This window comes from Spodoptera frugiperda, chromosome 18, assembly GCF_023101765.2.
Source record: "Spodoptera frugiperda isolate SF20-4 chromosome 18, AGI-APGP_CSIRO_Sfru_2.0, whole genome shotgun sequence".
In the NCBI taxonomy this organism is placed as follows: Eukaryota; Metazoa; Arthropoda; class Insecta; order Lepidoptera; family Noctuidae; genus Spodoptera; species Spodoptera frugiperda.
The window spans coordinates 3744291-3762866 of record NC_064229.1 but is presented as its reverse complement, the minus strand read 5'-3'; the positions used below and the strand labels follow the sequence as shown (position 1 = coordinate 3762866).

The following is an 18576-nucleotide window of genomic DNA, read 5'->3' as shown; positions in this document are numbered from 1 at the left end:
TAATAATGATTTTATGAAGATAATAAAGACCATAGATAACTATACAAAACTGGGAACAAATAAGTTGTAGCTTTCACTATCAAACGTAAACTAGACTAATACACGTTCATTCTTGCGTGCTTAACAAGTTGGAATTGATATAAAAACATTATTACAGCTACACAAATTGCGCCCAAAAGGACCAATTTTCAAACGGACACACTTTTGTCCTAAGAGTCACAATTTTATACACCGAGTATTAAAACATTGTTCTGTTGCAAGATAGGTATACCTAATTATGTACCTGTATAACTATTTTCTATTCACCCAGGGCAACCGACCGAGTGCACAAGAGCGTCTATTTGGTCCTCCAAAAGACCCGGGAAGCGATGAGGCGGCGACATACACTGCGCGCCCAACGAGTATGATCATACAGCCTAGTCAGGGGCAAGGATCGTTGGACAGGCATCGACATCCTTCTAACCCGGTAAGTTGGCTACAGGATTATTCCTGTAGTCATTATTAATCAAATTGTTGTTATGTACTTTTGTATTACTGCTTCATAAGGAAGGTTATATTTTTGTACTAAGACATTTTGGTAGGCTAGAAAAACTAAAGTTGTAATTTATCCCAAATGTATAATGAAAAAAATTATATATGTTGAAACTATTACGAATTGTAAATGTAGATAATCTCTATCGGTTTTTATTATAAATCTGTTACCAAAGATCAAAGGACCAAAATTATACTTCTATTTGGTCTTTTGATACAAACAGTCAATATTTAGTACTAAATTAACTAAAAATCACGGTTTACTCACGTACAATAATGGGTCAGTAACCAGCGCACGCTGCTCATGATGAGGAGTCTCTCTGTAACTCCAAACTACTCCATTAATGTTCTTGAGTAAACCGTGATTTTTAGTTTCACGATAGTTATTACAAAATATAAGAATATTGTGCTATATAATATTTAATTAATACCTTATTACATTTGCAGCAGAGTTCATACGACGGTACTTCGTCATACGACTACACTGGTACGACAAACAATGGGTCCGGTATGGGCTCCTGTCGGTTGCCTCCTAACGCGCCTGATGACCTCAAAGTGGCACCACCTTCTATGTAAGTTGTTAATTTAATGCAGAATTATACATTTAATGATTTGATAATTACTTATTTTGTATCCTCGGCAATAAAATCTAGAATAAATTGAAATTCACGTTAGCCAAAGACCAGGCAACAGCGCTCTGATAAACGTAAATCTTTTAAACTGCAAACGTAAATATTATGGCAAACCCTTTACGTATAGGAGGCCCATAATCCAACAATGGACTGTCATGAGCTATGGATGTGTCATCAGTACTACAACAACGTCACGCTTTTTACCCTCGAAGGGGTAGGCAGAGGTGCACATTCTGGCACGTAATGCCGCTATACAATGTACTTCCACTTTTCACCATTTGTGTTATAAGGCCCATGCAATAGGGGGTGAGCCTATTGCTATATAATCGTTATCATCAGTATCTATAATTTATTATTTGTTTTCTCCATAAATAGTAACAAAATGGAGCCGCCACCGCCTCCGAACCCGACGGCGATGTCTCAGAGTAACATGACGCAGAGTCCGCAACGTAACTCCAACTCTCACGAACACAACTCACTCGATTACAGAAGTCCAGACAATAATTACAGGTCAGTATATATTCTATTTTATAAATAAAATGGATGTCCAAAATGTATTGTTTTGAATTGGATAATCCTTTTTTTGTTAGGTAATAAATCCATCGGTATGCAAGGCTAGGACAAACAATAGCATTAATTTGTTACTTAAACATAATTATATTATTTAGTTGACGTCAATACAAAACGGAAATATTATACTAATAATTTTAATTCCTAATTTAATGTTTAGGTATTATGTATGACACAATAATATTCAACCACCACTAATCTACCAATAAAATCAGTCAGGTACAATTTAATTCGATCCCCAATAACTCAAAACTAACCACCCTTCAAACATCCACACCACCTGTCCAAGTTTACTATCTACACAAGAATTTACAACACAATACAAATACGCATATAAATACCATTGCAGGGCAAAAAAAACAACAAAACACCTTTTTTTTCGAAAACGGTAAGAGTCAACCATGCTTACCTTACAAAGGGACCTTGGACAATAGACTAGCGACCTGGCTACTTTTAAGCTGCAGAAATTTATTTTGGTACCATTGTCATTGTCCTTTCTGATTTTGCACTGTGCAGTCGTAGTTAGGATGGTTTTTGGTGAACGTGTCTGATGTTGTTTTAAAGTTTTAATAATAATGTGGTTAATAAATTAATTCGTTGTGTGATTTACAAATTGTTGTTGCGAGTCTGTGATGTGTGTATTTGTGGAATTGTTGTGAATTAGTGCTTTTACACATAAGAGATAATTCTAAAACACTTTACGACATAAGAGAAAATCCTTATGTAGGATAACGTTATTTCGAAACAGATGGACTGTGTTATGCTACAAGGCATCTTCACAAGTCCCTTGTAACTATATGATAACTTTATCTTGTGATTAATGGTTGTGTAAACTTGTAAAGACAGTGAAATGATTTAAGTGTTGTTTTTAACTGTAAAGTGACAGTGTTAAAAATGCTGAAGTTCAATAAAAAGTACGTATGTTAATGTTTTTTCTACGCTGATCTTTGGACCCGGAGCTGCAGACTGCCTAGCAGATTACCGGGGCTCCGGCTAGGAAAGCAGGAGTCGAAACATGGTGGTTGTTAGTGACTAAGTGTCTGACATTCTCTCTCGCCTCGCCCAAGGCGGGAGAAGTCATTGGATGATTTATACCCCTGAAAAAAAAAACTGTTCTTTAGAATGGCTTTTATTTTTTACTTGTAGTTGTAGTACACTTAATTTTACTCCGTTTGTTATGAACAGTTATTAGATAAATATGTACCCATTCAATAACTTAACGAATATTTATAAACACATATCACGCATTAAAAGCATACATGATCTTAGATAAAGATCCTAATCGTTCTTCCTAAATGTAGAACAATTTGTTTCTGGCTTGGAATACAAACTTATAAATCTTACAAGTATGCGTTACATTAACTACGGAAGTCATTGTGAGATACTTATAATCAGCAGTGTAGGTCTTCTAACTTATGCTGATCATACTAACTATGTAACTTGTCCTCAGGCCCCCCGAGTACCGAAGTCCCCAGACGAGTCGTCCCCCGCCCATGAACGGGAACAGTCCCCACACGCCGATGCACGCGCGAGGCCCGTCGTTACCCAACGTGCCAACCAATGACCATGCCAAATACAGGTTTGTTTGTTTTTGAGACAAAGACAGATCTAGTGAAACAAATTTTACTTATAATAAATATCTTTCTCATCTGAGTTACACACATTTTACATATTTTTCTAGAACAGAACAAAACGATGTAAAACAAATAACAAACAATTAAATTCAAAAACAGAACACATCAGTGTAACCAACATTAGAACATAATAAATTTGCAGTGCAGACAACCTAAACATATGTATAAACATTGCCATATTATTAACAGTTTGTTTACCTCCTTTTTTATACGAAACTCATAATTTTGGAAGCTAATTGTACAGTTGGTGCACTGGCTAAGTGACCGAGTCTTGTGATATGTGTAGTGTAGTTGATACAGCATGGAACAATTCTCTGTGTCTTTCATAAAATTGGTTGTTCTGGGTCTGGCAATATCTTGAGTATCTGGTTTGAAGCCAGGTTTAGAAAGAAATCAAATACAATTTGCCAATCGCTCTTGTATCTCTTGTATCCTTTGGATCACCAAGACAGTCAACAGGTTAAAGTAAAAATTACGATAATGTGAGAAGCAGCCTTTTGTCAGCAGTGGCATATTTACGAGCTGCTGTTGATGACGACATTGACGTATTAGACACTTCTATTTACATCTGCAAGATAAGCCTGATATCTAATTACAAGTTCTATTTTCATTACGTATAGTGGGCGTACAAATTCTGCGTCTCAAGCGGACTACGGAGGTCGCGGCGGAGCGCCCGTGCCGCCGTACAAACCCGTCCCGCCGCCCAAACCCAAGCACTACAGGCCGCCTGACAACTCACACCATCCTAGGAATGGGGTAAGAATTTATTAAAACATTATATTATGTTTCTAATCGTTGTTAATGTACATGTGTGTTTCTGTAGATACGACTTCTGTAGATACTTAAAATTTCATTTTCAAATAAGTCTAGTAATAATGAAGGTAGGAGAGAATCGTTGTATGCCATTAACATGCAACAGCAACTGTCGTATATACAATAAAATCTAGCACTTTAATAAAATCTACTTCAGCTACAATCTTCTATATAGAACTACACAAAATAGAAGTGAACTAGTGATTTGTTTACATTGAGTGTCGCACCAGCACTTTTCCAGGGCACAATTTTTTGCACCATCATCATCGTCACGCCTTTTATCCCTGAAGTGGTAAGCAGAGCACATTATGGCACGTAATGCCACTGTACAATGTCTTAGCACCGTTTCAAGTTATTAGTCAAATATCACTTGCAAACAGCACTAGAGTCTATGTTTGGTTCCCGCACGCACAGAGTATGGAGCCGCCCCCGCCGTCGGGTCCGCCCGGGCCCCGGCCGCAGGCGCCGGGCGGCTACCCCGGGTCCCCGCACTACTCGCACCAACACTCGCACTCGCAGCCACACAGGCCGCACAACCACAATAATTACCAACAGGTTTGTATTTATGCACACTGTAGATACCTACTTCTAGAACTGTATTTACCGACACGACTGTATTTACGAAAATACCACCAATAGAAGAATTTTCCAACATGACAGTATAATTTGTTTGTATATCATAATGTAAAAAGAATCAATGAAGTTTGCACCGTTATTGGAATTTCTAGGACTTAATAAGCAATTGTGAATTATATTATGGGAAAAGATACAATTGAGAAGTTATGGGATAATATAGAATCGAGAGAAACTGTGAATGCGATAGTTCACAGAAAAAGGGGATCGCCTATTAGTACCCAGTTGTGGGTGATCTGTCACTGAAATGGTAATGACAAATTGCATAATGAATGTTAATTCATATGACCTTAATCGTTCATTTACCTTAGTACGAATTATGAAACTTCAGGTTGGACTGTCAGAATGTCTCGTGTTGGTAATAGTTTGGTACATATTATTTTTGAAGTTCCAATTCTCAAAATTCATAATATAAATGATTTTTCGTCTAAAGCGCCCATAAGCGTCGGACAAACTTACAAATAGTTCAGTAAAGTTGAATTGTTGTTTAACATAACTTAGTACTCCTGCGGCTCTAAGGACCAAAATTAACATATGATACGGATCAAGTGTTTTGTGTTATATTAACAATAATGGTGGCCTAATTCCAGCAAAATATGTACGGAGGCCAAATGCCGCCGCAGTCACCGCCCTACTCGGGGCCCCCGTCACACCACCGAGCTATCAACCTACCACACAATCCACATCTCATAGGTGAGTACCAGAAATTTAATGCATTGTTTTATTTTGTCTTGTCACTAAATACGCAATGTTGTCTATTCTATGAAAATGATTTGAAGATAAACAGAAACAAGTGGGAGAAAAGGACCTTAGGTGCATTTTGGAACAAAGTTTTATTTTGAACTGACTCTAAGCAGTGATATGTAAATAAACGTATTGATGACGCCATAATAATTAAGAAGAAGAGAGTAACAGACTCATATTATGATAATATTTTTGACCCGGAAATATTATATTAGTCTTTGTCTTAATTTTGACTTAACCTACAACACCCTATTTCAGATTTAGCAGGCAGTAGAGAACAACGTGGATCAGCGTTCGAGCTGTACAGGAAACCGCAACACATGCATAATATAAGGTAAGCCATCCACAGCACCTCCAGCTGCGTACACTATACGTCCCAAAAACTATACAATCTCACAAAAACATGTCAAAAATAAAGAAAGATCTCCTACAAAATGCATGTTTCCGAAATCTCTTTAAGATTTCTCATTTTCTCTAAGATTTATATTAGCCCCTGTACAATTTGCTCTAACATGCAAACACCAATCGCTTCACAAACGACTAACATTTGTCTTGTCGGGCCACAGTATATTAGTAATGGTTTTGTATGTGGTATATAAACATATATTTTGTAACATATATCTCTATATCGGGGCGTTAGACTGTAAATTGTAATAACATTGTAATCTATTAGAAGTATCTAGTTGTTTGTTTCGGAACAAACTCTATTGGCAGTGCGTGTCTGCATTTTAGTGCAATTTGATTTTGTTATAAAAGCATATTGAATTAATTTATTTTTCTCTCTATATTTTCTTTTATCCAATTCAATATGTACTCTTATGATTTTAAATTTTACTATTTTTACTTTCTTTTCTTTACCATCTTTCTTTCGTTATGATATTTTTTCTGTCTGTATTTATATTTTCTCAAATATTTCCCGATCATTATTTCAATATGCTTTTTTTAGAATCACAAAATTCACCTTTTGAAAATTGTCATGCTCATTGGACATCTCAGAAATTTCAATATTGTTCCATTAATTTATTAGACTTGCTATTTTAGTAGCTTCTTAGTTGTTTCACCTAATTATGTTGAACAATCTGACATGTCCTGATAATCTATCATTGAGTAACTAAGAGGGGATTTGGTTGTGGGTGTCCGCAGTTCATCAGATGCCATGAACTCGAGCGTGGAGCGCGACGAGACGTTCTCGCCAAAAACTAAAAAGAAATTATCTAAAAAGCCATCGTTCATTAAAAACGCCGTCCTTGATCTATTCCGTTCGAAAACGAAAAATTCACAAAAGGTGTCTCGACAGAAGTCATTATGCGAAAGTGACTTGCAACAGAGGCACAACGTGCCGCAGATGCCGATGTTAAGACGAGAGAAGTCTGACCTCAGCGACATGAGCATACACATGAGAAACCAACAAATAAGGAATCAGATGTTGCAACGAAGCAACTCATCCTCTTGTGAGAAACCGGTTTTGAAACCTATTTTAAAACGACAGAGTTCATTTTGCGATGAAAGAAACGGATCTATCTGTACCGTCAGAGATTATGACGCTAAACCAGTGATGAAAAGTTTACGAAGACAAAATTCCATGTGCGATATTGAAACTGAACCGAAAGTTACCCCACTGTTACGTAGACAGAACTCTCTCATAGAGTATAATAGGAGAGGGATCTACGGGCAGTCGCCCAGCTTTAATATGATAACCAAAATAGACCCCATCTACCAAAGACAGCAACAAGTTAAGCACGAACCATTTCACCCCACACAACCGTTACCTCCAGAACCAGTGTACCAAAGTAAAGACCATTTAGTTTATGATCCTATACCCAAACCTCGACGAACCTATACCTCTGTATACGATACTTCAACGGAAACTCCTTACGCAAGCAGATCTGAAATGTCCAATCAGAGTTTCGAAAATCCGTACGGAAATAAGCAAACAATAGGAATGCCGTTAATGGATCCACCCTATGCAACAAGAGCTGAGTGTATGAAAGAGAGCCCTTATGCAACTAGGGCTGAGTGCGTTAGAGAGAGCCCTTATGCCACGAGAGCAGATTGCGTTAGAGAAAGCCCTTACGCAACAAGGGCTGAATGCGTGAGAGAAAGCCCTTACGCAACAAGAGCTGAATGTGTAAGAGAAAGCCCTTATGCTACCAGAAATGAATGCATGAGGGAGAGTCCATACGCCACTCGAGCTGATTGTGTCAGGGAAAGTCCATACGCCTCTAGGGAAGAATGTATGAGAGAAAGTCCTTATACAAACAAACAAGATATATCTAGGCAATCTGATTCGTTTTACAGTGAGTCGCCGTATTCTAGTAAAGAGCAAATGTTGCGAACGAGGTTAACTCCTGACGGTTCATATGCGACTAAGGAAGAAATGTTACGGCAAAGATTTTCTGAATCACCCTATAGCACGAAAGAAGACATGCTAAGGCAAAGAATGGACTTATCTAGTAAAGAACCTTTGTACGGCAAACGGACATACGATCCGCCACCTAGTACATCTTGGAATGAGAATCACTATGGTGTGAGGCCAGACAGGAGATTACAGACACCAGTGAACTTCCCTGGTAGAGTATCTCCTATGAGTAAATGTATGAGCGAGCCTCCCTATGCTACAAGAACAGAGATGATGGCCAGACTGGGTCAGACAGAATCACCATACGCCACTCGAGCTGAAGTTAAGTCTAGTTGCTCTGATACACAATATGGTACTCGTCACGATATGATGGACATGAGACCTGACGTAAGACCAGCCTCTGCAGAATGTACATACGTATCCAAACAAGAAATTTTATCGCAGAAAGCTGCTTTACTGGCTAAAAAGGAATCCAGTTACGGTATAAGATTGGAAGAAAAGCTTGAAATAATAAAACAGAGGAATCAGGCTAAAAAAGAAATGATCTATCAAACTAGAAAGGAGGCAAATGAAAGTGATTCGGTTAAGATTAGGGAGCCTTTGTATGTATCGAAAAGAGATTTAAAAGAGAGTGTTATTTACGAGTCTCATCAGGAAACAAAAGAAGTGGCACAACCTGAAGAACAAGAGGGTAGTAGTAGTAGTGCTTGTAGCGCTGCTAGTGCTACTAGTACTAGTGCTAGAAGTAGCCCCTATGAACTGGGTGATGCCAACCACTTATCTCGAAGAGAACCTGTGTATCAGACAAAGTCGGAAGCCGAGAGTGGTATAGAAAGTGAAACATTCCAAGAAATAGATTTTTCGAAACTCAGACTAACAGAATCAAAAACAGATGCAGAGAAACAAAAGTCAAAGAATTTAGAAACAAGTGTATTAAAAGGCGAACCGATGTATGCTCCAAGATTACACGGGAAAGCCGATCACATTTCTAATGCTTTGAAAGTGACCACTTCCCCAGTGCCTTATGAGTCCACTACATCAATGGAAACTCACTATGCGTCAGAATGTAGTATGAACTTTGAGAACAAACCACAAAGTACTCCTTATACGTCACAGGACTTACTAGAACGAAACAATAAACCCAGCAGAAGTGTTACCTTCTGCGAACAGATATTGGAAAAGAGTCCAGAGACTAGCGGAGAGAATTCACAAAGCATGTCCTCAAGTCAGAACGAAACTACTGTGATTCAACAAAACACTACAGTCGTACCATCAACTTCTGACGCTAACGATTCTACTAACAAAACACAGGAGGTAGAACCTGATGGTCCACATACGACATGGGGAATATTTGATAGCGAAGGAGGGGTGCTAGAAGATAGACAATGGGGCGTTTCATTAATAATACCACCAAAAGCGATAGCGCCAGGAATCAAGCAAAAGATCTACTTTACGGTGTCGGATCCGCGACTGAGCCAGCGAGTGGGGGGACCTCCCATCGATATGGACAACGGTAAAGGCTTTTGTAACGAAGCACGCGTTAAACCTTGTAGTGTCGTAGTCTGCACATACTAATTGGCATTTAATATTTGCGAATGGATTGGAATCTGGAATATTGCACAAGGACTGGGAATTGTGATTGTTGTTCGAAATTTTCTCTCGAATATTAGATTCGATGTTTGGATTTTATACACGGTTTATGTTATGTCTATGTATATTAGAATATTTATTGCATGATCTTGCATGTAGAGCATTTGTATCTACTTAATTATTAATTAAATATTTACTAAAATTAGCACCTTTTATGTATTAGTCGGTTGTTTTCGCAATAAGTTTCTATTTACGCAAAAATTGTAGTCATGCACATTATTTATAGAAGCTTCATAATCACATTGAATTCATTCATTAATATGTTTATGAACTAACTTATAAGACTAACATTGGTTGTATAAAACATGTATTGCATTTATATTTGCGCAGTTTCTGCAACACAATACACTCGTACTTAGAGATCCAGGAGCGAAGACGTCAACGATTGTGCTACTTGCATCCATCGTGATTGTATGTTTGAACAAATGTTACAATACTTGTGCACTGTACAAAATGTTCAATGACGTCTATATTTGTTCGTCTCAAACTGTTCGCTTTACATGTTTACTTACATATTTTATTATATTTCCATAAAACTCCATACTTTATCTTTCTAACGCCTTGTCTTGCCGTTTGTTTTGCTTCGCCTGCCTACTAATTGCATTATAGTGTTGCGATTTGTGTTTGTGTGTTCAACTCTATGTCGTGATGTCACTCCAAATCTACCCAACACAGCCTAGCTGCCAGTTTACCAACTACTTGCACACTTTTTGTTTTCAATACTCCATCTAGTTCAGTTTCTTAACTTTCCAAATTTGTAACAAGATCTAATACTAGCTTTCGAAACGATCTATTAAAAATTCTGACACAGTTATCAGCAAAACTATTTTTTTCTAATTTAAATAGTTCACTTAGCACAATTAAAACTCTAATATCACTTTACCTAACTCTTTTGCCTTGTTCTAACATTGTTTTTATGACAGGTGAAGCGATGCTGTCCCCACTAGTGATGTGCGGTCCTCAAGGGCTCGTGTTTCTGAGGCCCGTGACGTTGCGTCTGCCTCATTGCGCGAACGCAGTCCCATCCCTAGGCCTGACGATCAAGGCTACTGACACTGAAGCACATCTCAGCACAGACTGGGACCAAATTCACCTTCCTGCGACAACCACGTTAAATACTGTAGCTGTTAAAGTTGATCACTTTTAGTAATGACAATAGAATTGACTAAAATACAATGAGAATTCGCATTTAAAATGTAGCATTTACGTGTCGATGCTTTCGTTTTTGTTAAAATCGTCCTACTATCTATCTCTTTACGTTCTAAAATTGGTTAATCTTCAGTCTTTCGTGGTTGTTGTTTTATAGTATTAAAATTTGCTTGTACATCATATTTGGCATTCCCACCTATATCAATATTATTGTCAGTTTTTACTGTAAGTAGTGGTGCTGAAATAATACTTACGTTAGTCTATACATTTTCTTAGCTGAGGCCTACCGCCAATGTATAAAACGTCGTAGCTTTTATTCTCAACCAGAATTTTGTGTTTATCATTTAATTCTACGTCTAGTTCAACATAGTTATAAGTACCAGGTATTCATATTACTACTGTTTTTAGATACCTAATTATATCACAAGAAATATGTTTTTCCATTGGCGTTAGTTCTCATGAATCTTTTATTGAATCTCTGGCGAACACGGCAGTTCACTAAACATTTTTAAAACATATTTCTGTCTTTATCTAACTCAAACATAAGACAGAGACGTAATATTTCCATTACTATATTTTAGCAGTAATTATATTGAGTGAATTGTCGTGTTATTTGGCCTTACTTAGATAGAACTAAAATCGTGCATGAGAGACAAGTATGACATGAAGTTAGCAATGAACTGTGCATCGTGAATGACAGCTGGTATGAAGTGAAGTTAGCTACGGTTAGAATGTACAGTTATTTTTGACATTTCAATAAAATGCAAAGCGTTTAAACGACGATGTATTTCGTCATCAATTTTACGATTTTGAATATAAGAGGCCTTACCATACTGTAAGTCTATTTAGTAGTTTTAAAATGTTCATATATATTGTAATATTATTATTTAATAATCAGTTATTAATGTAGCAATAATGTATTGTATCGGATTGTTAGAAATTAAAAATTGATATTTTCTATTTTGGCTTCCATTATATTTGGATTAGTGTTTTTGGCCTTATTTGTAGGTATTTGCTTACTACGAAGCAGCCAAATGATAAACTAGTTTTTATGGTATAATTTGCTAAAGTACTTTAAACTTTATGCCGCGGCAATAAGAGTCAACTATGATTGTATTGGTGTCTACTCTCTCAACTCTGTATATTTCTTGTTATTAGTGATAATGATGAGTTTACCTTTGACTTGATAATTAAATTTTATATGTAATGAGAATTGTTTGTTGTTTTATTTCATTACACAAACATTGAACCTGGTATGTGAGATTGATGCAGATTAGGAACAGGAAACCTATGTTGTAGGTTTATTACACAAGTTTAAAAGTACTCTTAATCCATAAGCTTGCTTAAAAAGACTATAATCACACAAATATATGCTCCAATATCACTGCTTGAACTGAGAATCGAACCCAAGAGGTTACGCTCAGCTAGACTTACTTGACTTAAGGTCCTATGTCCCCTAGATGGGGCAGAGGGCGTCCACAGAGGTCCTCCATCTCGATCGGTCTTGAGCTTCCCGCTTCACCTCGCTCCACGTCAATCCGATGCCCGCCGCTTCCGCCACTACAGTACGTCGCCAGGTTTGCCGAGGACGGCCACGCTTCCTTTTCCCCTGGGGATTCCACTCTAAGGCTTGTTTTGGAATGTGGTCGGGGCCTCTTCGGAGAGTATGGCCAATCCATCCCCACTTGCGGCGTTTTATTTGGCGATCGATGGGGCTTTCGTGGCATTTCTCCAACAGGTCAAAGTTGGAGATAGTCTCGGGCCAGTAAATACCGAGAATGCGACGCAAACATCGGTTAACGAAGACCTGGATTTGGCGGGAGATGTCCTTCGTTACCTTCCACGTCTCGCACCCGTATAGCAGCACCGATTTGACGTTGGACCCGAAGATCTTGAGCTTGATTCTTCGGGTCAGTTTTCGGGACTGCCAGACCGGTCTCAACTGCGCGAAAGTAGCTCGAGCTTTGGCGATCCGTGAGGCGATGTCCTCCTCACTTCCTCCAGTTTCTGACACGACGCTCCCGAGGTATGTGAATTTGTGGACGCGTTCCACCGCCTCTGTGCCAATCAGCAACGGTGAACTATTCTTCACGCCAGATCTTATCTCTTTGGTCTTCCGGGTGTTAATTTTAAGCCCTGTTTTTGCTGCCTCCTGTCGCAAATCGTCCAACTTAGCTTGCATGTCGGCATGGGTGTGACTCAGCAGGCAAAGATCATCGGCATAGTCCAAGTCTTCTAGTGTGTTGGACAGTCCCCATTCTATCCCGCGGCGCCGTTTATTTGTGATGCGAAGCATAATTCCGTCCAGGACGACCAGAAAAAGCAGAGGTGACAGAAGGCAGCCCTGGCGGACACCTGAGTGCACCGTTATGTCTTCCGAAATGAGACCATAGTGAGTTACTCTACAGGAGTACTTTCTGTACATACTTTCCAACAGGCGGACAATCTTCGGTGGCACTCCAATTTCCAGTAGACGAGACCAGATGCTCGGCCACTTCAACGTATCAAAGGCTTTTTCGAAGTCAACAAATGTGAGGTAAACCTCTCTCTGCCATTCTGATGCCTGTTCCAGTATGATACGAAGAGTGTTGATCTGGTCCGTACACGAGCGGCTCGATCGGAAGCCAGCCTGTTCCCTGCGGAGGAGAGGGTCCACTGCCTTTACCAGTCTGTCCAGAATGATTTTGCAGAAAACCTTAGCAGGAATCGAGAGCAATGTGATGCCTCTCCAGTTGTCACACATACTAAGGTCTCCTTTCTTAGGTACTGTAACAACAAGGCCTTTGTTAAAGTCATCCGGTAGCTCCTCTGAAATCCAAATTTTCTCAATTAGAGGCGTCAGAACATCGACAGCGGAAGGTAAGTCTGCTTGTAGCATCTCCGCAGTGATAAGGTCGAGTCCTGGCGCTTTGCCTGTCTTCAGAGAATGGATTGCTTTTGCCACTTCCAAGGCTGAAGGTGGGTCCACATTGATATCGAGCAGCTGTGGTGGTGGGGAATTAAAATGAAGTTCGCCAGGTGTTGATGTCGTAGGTAACCGGAAGACCTCTACAAAGTGCTGATGCCAGCGTGCCAGCTGCCCCTCTGGTGTCACAATGAGTTGCCCATCTTTATCTTTCACCGGCTTTTTCTCCTGGACTTACTGCCACCTGCCAAGGACTTTGTAGCTCAGCTAGACTATTCTGTAATTATCAATTAGAAACATTCAAAGTGAGCTCGATCACATTCTCGCCCGTCATTGGTCGAGATTATTCTCACAACCAATGACATGTCGAACTGCGATCGAGCTCACTTCAAATCTTTAGAATTGGCAATTAAAATGTAGCCTAAGAATAGTCGCAAGCGCAGCCTTGACCTACAAACCTTAGAACTATCTCTTTATCTTAGTACCATTAAATTAATGTGTTAATATATGGAACTAAGAATTTTAGCATCCGCATACAAAAAGTAATTTCCCATATACTACAACTTGATTGACAAACAAACGGACTGAATTAACTACTTATGAATACGAGAATCGCGTTTGATATGAAAAATGTGTAGTGATTTTCTCATACCACTACATTCACTAGTGTCCACACTCACATACGAGTGTGGTTTGTATTGTTGTAGCTTGTAGTAGTCTTATTCTTAACATCGTGTCTTTTATTTCTCCTTGGGATAGATAGAGCAAGTTCGTAACTTGATATAATTTATGCTACACTCCTTTTTGGTTTTTGGGTATAAAAGGAGATGGCTAAATGACTGACCCAGGCATAATAACAAGAATATGAATTTCACGCTAACCCGTATCATTTAAATATTCACTTATGAATTATTTTGTGTTTAACTAATTCTTATAACTTGGTGAACAAAAATTAACAAAAAATAAGTTTCATAATTGATTTTTTTCTGTTGTGGTTTGACATGACAACACGGAAGTAGGTACTGCAATCTATTATTAAGACATTAGTTTCCCCGAAAATCAAATCGAAATAATTAAACGAACATCAATTTTTAATAACGGTAATATAATGACTTTTTTCTGAAACCAAATAATTGTAAATGTTTTGATCGACACAAAATATATTTGTATAAGATTGCACAATCTTACTATATATTTTGTGTCTGTTACTTTGTGTTCATTATCTAGTATAAGCAGAATTGTTTACCTATCTACCTCATATATAAATAACTTTCGGCTCAGGTACATCAAAACGCCTTAGTAAAAGTTCACAGCAATGTGTTGTAGTTTCAAGTTTTTGTAACGTTGTTTGACGTAGGAACGCTACTTTATTTTCAGGATTGCGCAGATATGCCAAGTTTCTGGACCTTCTTAATTACAAAATATCAATTTTTAATTATGCGGCTTTATTTATTGCTAGGTACCATATTTATACAATATTTATTTGTACGGGTTACGACGTCCATACTTTGGTTTAGCCATGTCCTTTACTCATATTACATATCTGCATTTCAAAATACTAAAAACACCCTAAAGATGCCCTTCCTGAACAGAAGAACAGAAATCGAACCTGATCTCTTGATTAACGCGGTGCGTCGTGTTCTGCGCGCGCCTCAAAGAGCCATCAGACCACCACAGAAGGAGGCCCAGTAGGGCTGATGCCTGATCCAGAGCTGCGGACTACCTAGCGGGCTTACCGGGGCTCCGGTTCGAAAAGCAGGTGTAGGAATGGGGTGGTTTTTAGTCAGTAAGAGTCTGACAATCCCTCTCGCCTCGCCCAAGGCGAGAGAAGTAATTGGATTATTTTACCCCCTCAAAAAAAAAAGGAAATTGGGATGCACTCTGCCGCCCGTGATTTCCGTGGTGAGCTTACGACATCTACTTGCAGCAGATCGCGGGTAATCACTATTTACTATCTTTGACAATAGAAAGTATCCATAATATGGTGTCTCAATTTGCGCTTATTGTGTACTCTAACATAATAAGAATATCATAATTTATTGACCTTCTCTGACCTCAACTTTGTTAGAGTTTTATGTCATTAAGAACAGTTTGTTACATACAATTTCCGATTCATCGAATGTTGGGTGTCCAGCTAATTTGTGCGTGGTAATGATGACTTGGTAATATCTTTCTGAGAATATTATCGATATTACATATGACATTTTTTTACCGCCTTATTCATTGAATTGTGTGTATTGCGGAGGCGTTTGTAAACATATAAATTCACTCGTACCTGTCTAAATTACACCTAAACACCAGATGCGGCTTAAACCTAGAGAGCGTCCGAGACAGGCACTTCATAGGCGCCCCCATTTTTGTTCAGGTGGTAATTGGGCACGCGCCCTAAGCAATTACTTAGTTTGCGGTTCTGTTAGATATAGAACAACAATTGGTAGATAACATAAAAAGTTTTTAGTTGGGTACACACGGGACCAATCGTGCAGCCTCATTAAGACTATTAATTAAAGGTACATAATTACTTAATTAATGATTAAAATGTAGCTGGATTGTTCCGGTTCAGGTGTAAGTAAAAGTAACAAACCAAGAATATAATCTCGTTTGTCAAGTCTAATACATAACGTACCTACCTAGATACATAAGTACCTAGGTAATAGTTTATACACAGGATAGTTTTTATGACTTTAATTTAAATGCTTCCCATTTTCTAAAAGACTATCATCTCGTGCCACGAATTGAATATATGCATAGAAAGAATATTGGCAAGAATCGTTTTACACGGAGGTCAAGATCGACACGAAATGTTTATAGATAAACGAACCACAAGGGTAAGACTACACTCATTCCATCTACCTTCTCCTTCTGGATTAGGCAGGTGTAAATCGCGATCGGGATACAAAGTATCCTATACCCCAAATCAACTCATACTCTGTCTGTATACCACTGTTCATCAAAATCCGTTTGAGTGCTTTCAGCGTGATTGACGGACAAACATACAAACAAACAAACTTTCACATTTATAATACATATTAGTGTGATTATATTGTTCTAATTCAAATCTCTTTCGTCTAAACACTTGAGTGACGTTGATACAATAAAATCACCGTTGTCCCTATCCAACAGTTATTAAATAACAATTTAAACTCGTGTGTGGTCAATTAGGTAATAATAGAATGATTAAAGATTACCTATGTTTAAAGCTTTCTCTGTCAAACTTACCTACATTAGTTGACAGGTGCTATGTAGTGTAACAGATGTTTGATCATGGTGTGTAATTTCGGAGGAGCCGACATAATTTTGACATCTAATTATATTAATTGCTTATTGCTTCAATTGTTTCTAGCCAAAACTCGCTGACCTGGCAAACTTTGAACCGCCTCAATCTTTTTTTCTCCCCTTTAAAACCTTCCCTGGAATTTATCAATTTATTCAAGACCAAATTTTGCCAAATCAGTCTAGCCGTTCTCGAGGTTTAGCTAGACTAATGAACAGCAATTGATTTATATTAGTTACCTGTTTATGGTTTATTAACTGTTAGTCTTAAAAGTAACTGTCTTACTCGCGCACTCAGAGTCATTTAATTGTTGCTCAACCCAGTCCTTAGCAATTGTTTTCCATACAAAATCGTTACTAATGAATAGTTTAAGTAAGCATTAAATGACTCTGAGTGTAATGAGTGTGGCAGTTAGGGCCTCTTTAACCTACTTAGTTTACCTTTACAGTAACTGATTAAAAGGGGCATCCGCTGCTGGCTGGTATTATAGGAGACTCGGTGCTTCCCTTATAGGTGCTAGTTGACGGTGGACATCGGGATGGCATTAGAGAGATAGGAATTCATTATAGGTACCTTAATATTCTTCCCTGAAAGACAGGGGCTTAATGAACCCTACCTATTAAAAAATGTGTTTACTTCCACTTCTCAACAGAAAAAATCTGGATTAAATAAAATGAAAAGGTGCGTTATTATGACGATGTTTTTAACGACCTACTTTGATATGCCTTAGGCCATTTTCTGAATGACGACATTTTGATATCCGCGGGAGCATCACACACAGCATCAGGTCACAGGCAAAATTAGTCTTTAACATAATGATATTTTTCGCAATACCTAGGCATATACATATAAAACTGCAATCTTTCCAGATTGCTTAGAAAACGAAATATCTAAAGATTTTTTGCTAACGATGGTCATAATTGATAATTACATAAGGCAAGTTGCAAACGATAGAATAATGTGGGACTTCCTACGCATTTCATGTCATAGGTGAACTTACTTATTTGCGAGTGTAATGTAATATGTAATATTTTTTACGTAATTTTTTGCATTACACATTTTGATATAATATCTATGTTATTATTTCAATCGTTAGTTACAAGATACAACTGTTGCTAGTGGACGGTCCGTGGGAAATTCGCTGCTTATTTTTATATCTAAGTAACACATGTGTATTAGGTATATTGCGTATTTATTTAACCTTTTATTTCTCGAGAGGTGACCGTGTATCCATTAGATGTAAAGTTCCTGTGGCCAATTTTTTTAAGGGTGGAATATCATCCAATGACTCCTCTAGCCTTGGGCGAGGCGGCAGGGAGTGTCAGACTCTTACTGACTAAAAACCACTCCCTTCCTACTCGTGCTCTTTGAGTGGGAGTCCCGGTAAACCCGCTAGGTATACCGCAGTTTCGGGACGGGCATCAGCCACTAGGCCCCATTTGTGGTGGTCTGGTGGTTCTTTGGCTCTGGTTCTGCACGGTGGTCACTCCTCTGCCCCATGGTCATAGATTCTTAACTAATGTAGTGTTATACGAGTTTATTGTTGAGTACAGGGACCGTAGTTCGTAATCGAAGCCTGGAATTAACCCCCTTATATTTAAGCCTTACTTTGATCATTACTAGTCTCGTCTTAGATACAATTTTAGATAGATATCGACAGATAACTAATAAGTTATTACCAT

At 38.3% G+C, this 18576-nt stretch overlaps 1 protein-coding gene across 10 annotated transcripts in view; it reads left to right on the top strand.

Annotated features, from left to right (window-relative positions):
* Nucleotides 1-11928, top strand: part of LOC118277837 (tight junction protein ZO-1) — a 140005-nt gene extending 128077 nt beyond the window's left edge. For 8 of the 10 annotated variants that reach the window (XM_035596796.2, XM_050700340.1, XM_035596795.2 and 5 more), the window contains 10 exons: nucleotides 311-466; nucleotides 979-1103; nucleotides 1539-1673; nucleotides 3184-3312; nucleotides 3988-4123; nucleotides 4595-4735; nucleotides 5404-5506; nucleotides 5816-5891; nucleotides 6701-9429; nucleotides 10490-11928. In XM_035596796.2, the coding sequence (XP_035452689.2) occupies nucleotides 311-466; nucleotides 979-1103; nucleotides 1539-1673; nucleotides 3184-3312; nucleotides 3988-4123; nucleotides 4595-4735; nucleotides 5404-5506; nucleotides 5816-5891; nucleotides 6701-9429; nucleotides 10490-10713 (3954 nt within the window). In that variant the 3' untranslated portion in view covers nucleotides 10714-11928. Of the gene's footprint in view, nucleotides 1-310; nucleotides 467-978; nucleotides 1104-1538; nucleotides 1674-3183; nucleotides 3313-3987; nucleotides 4124-4594; nucleotides 4736-5403; nucleotides 5507-5815; nucleotides 5892-6700; nucleotides 9430-9896; nucleotides 9978-10489 lie in introns of all 10 variants that reach the window. The other 2 variants (XR_004783796.2, XM_035596798.2) reach the window with 2 other exon arrangements.
* Nucleotides 11929-18576: the final 6648 nt, after the last annotated feature.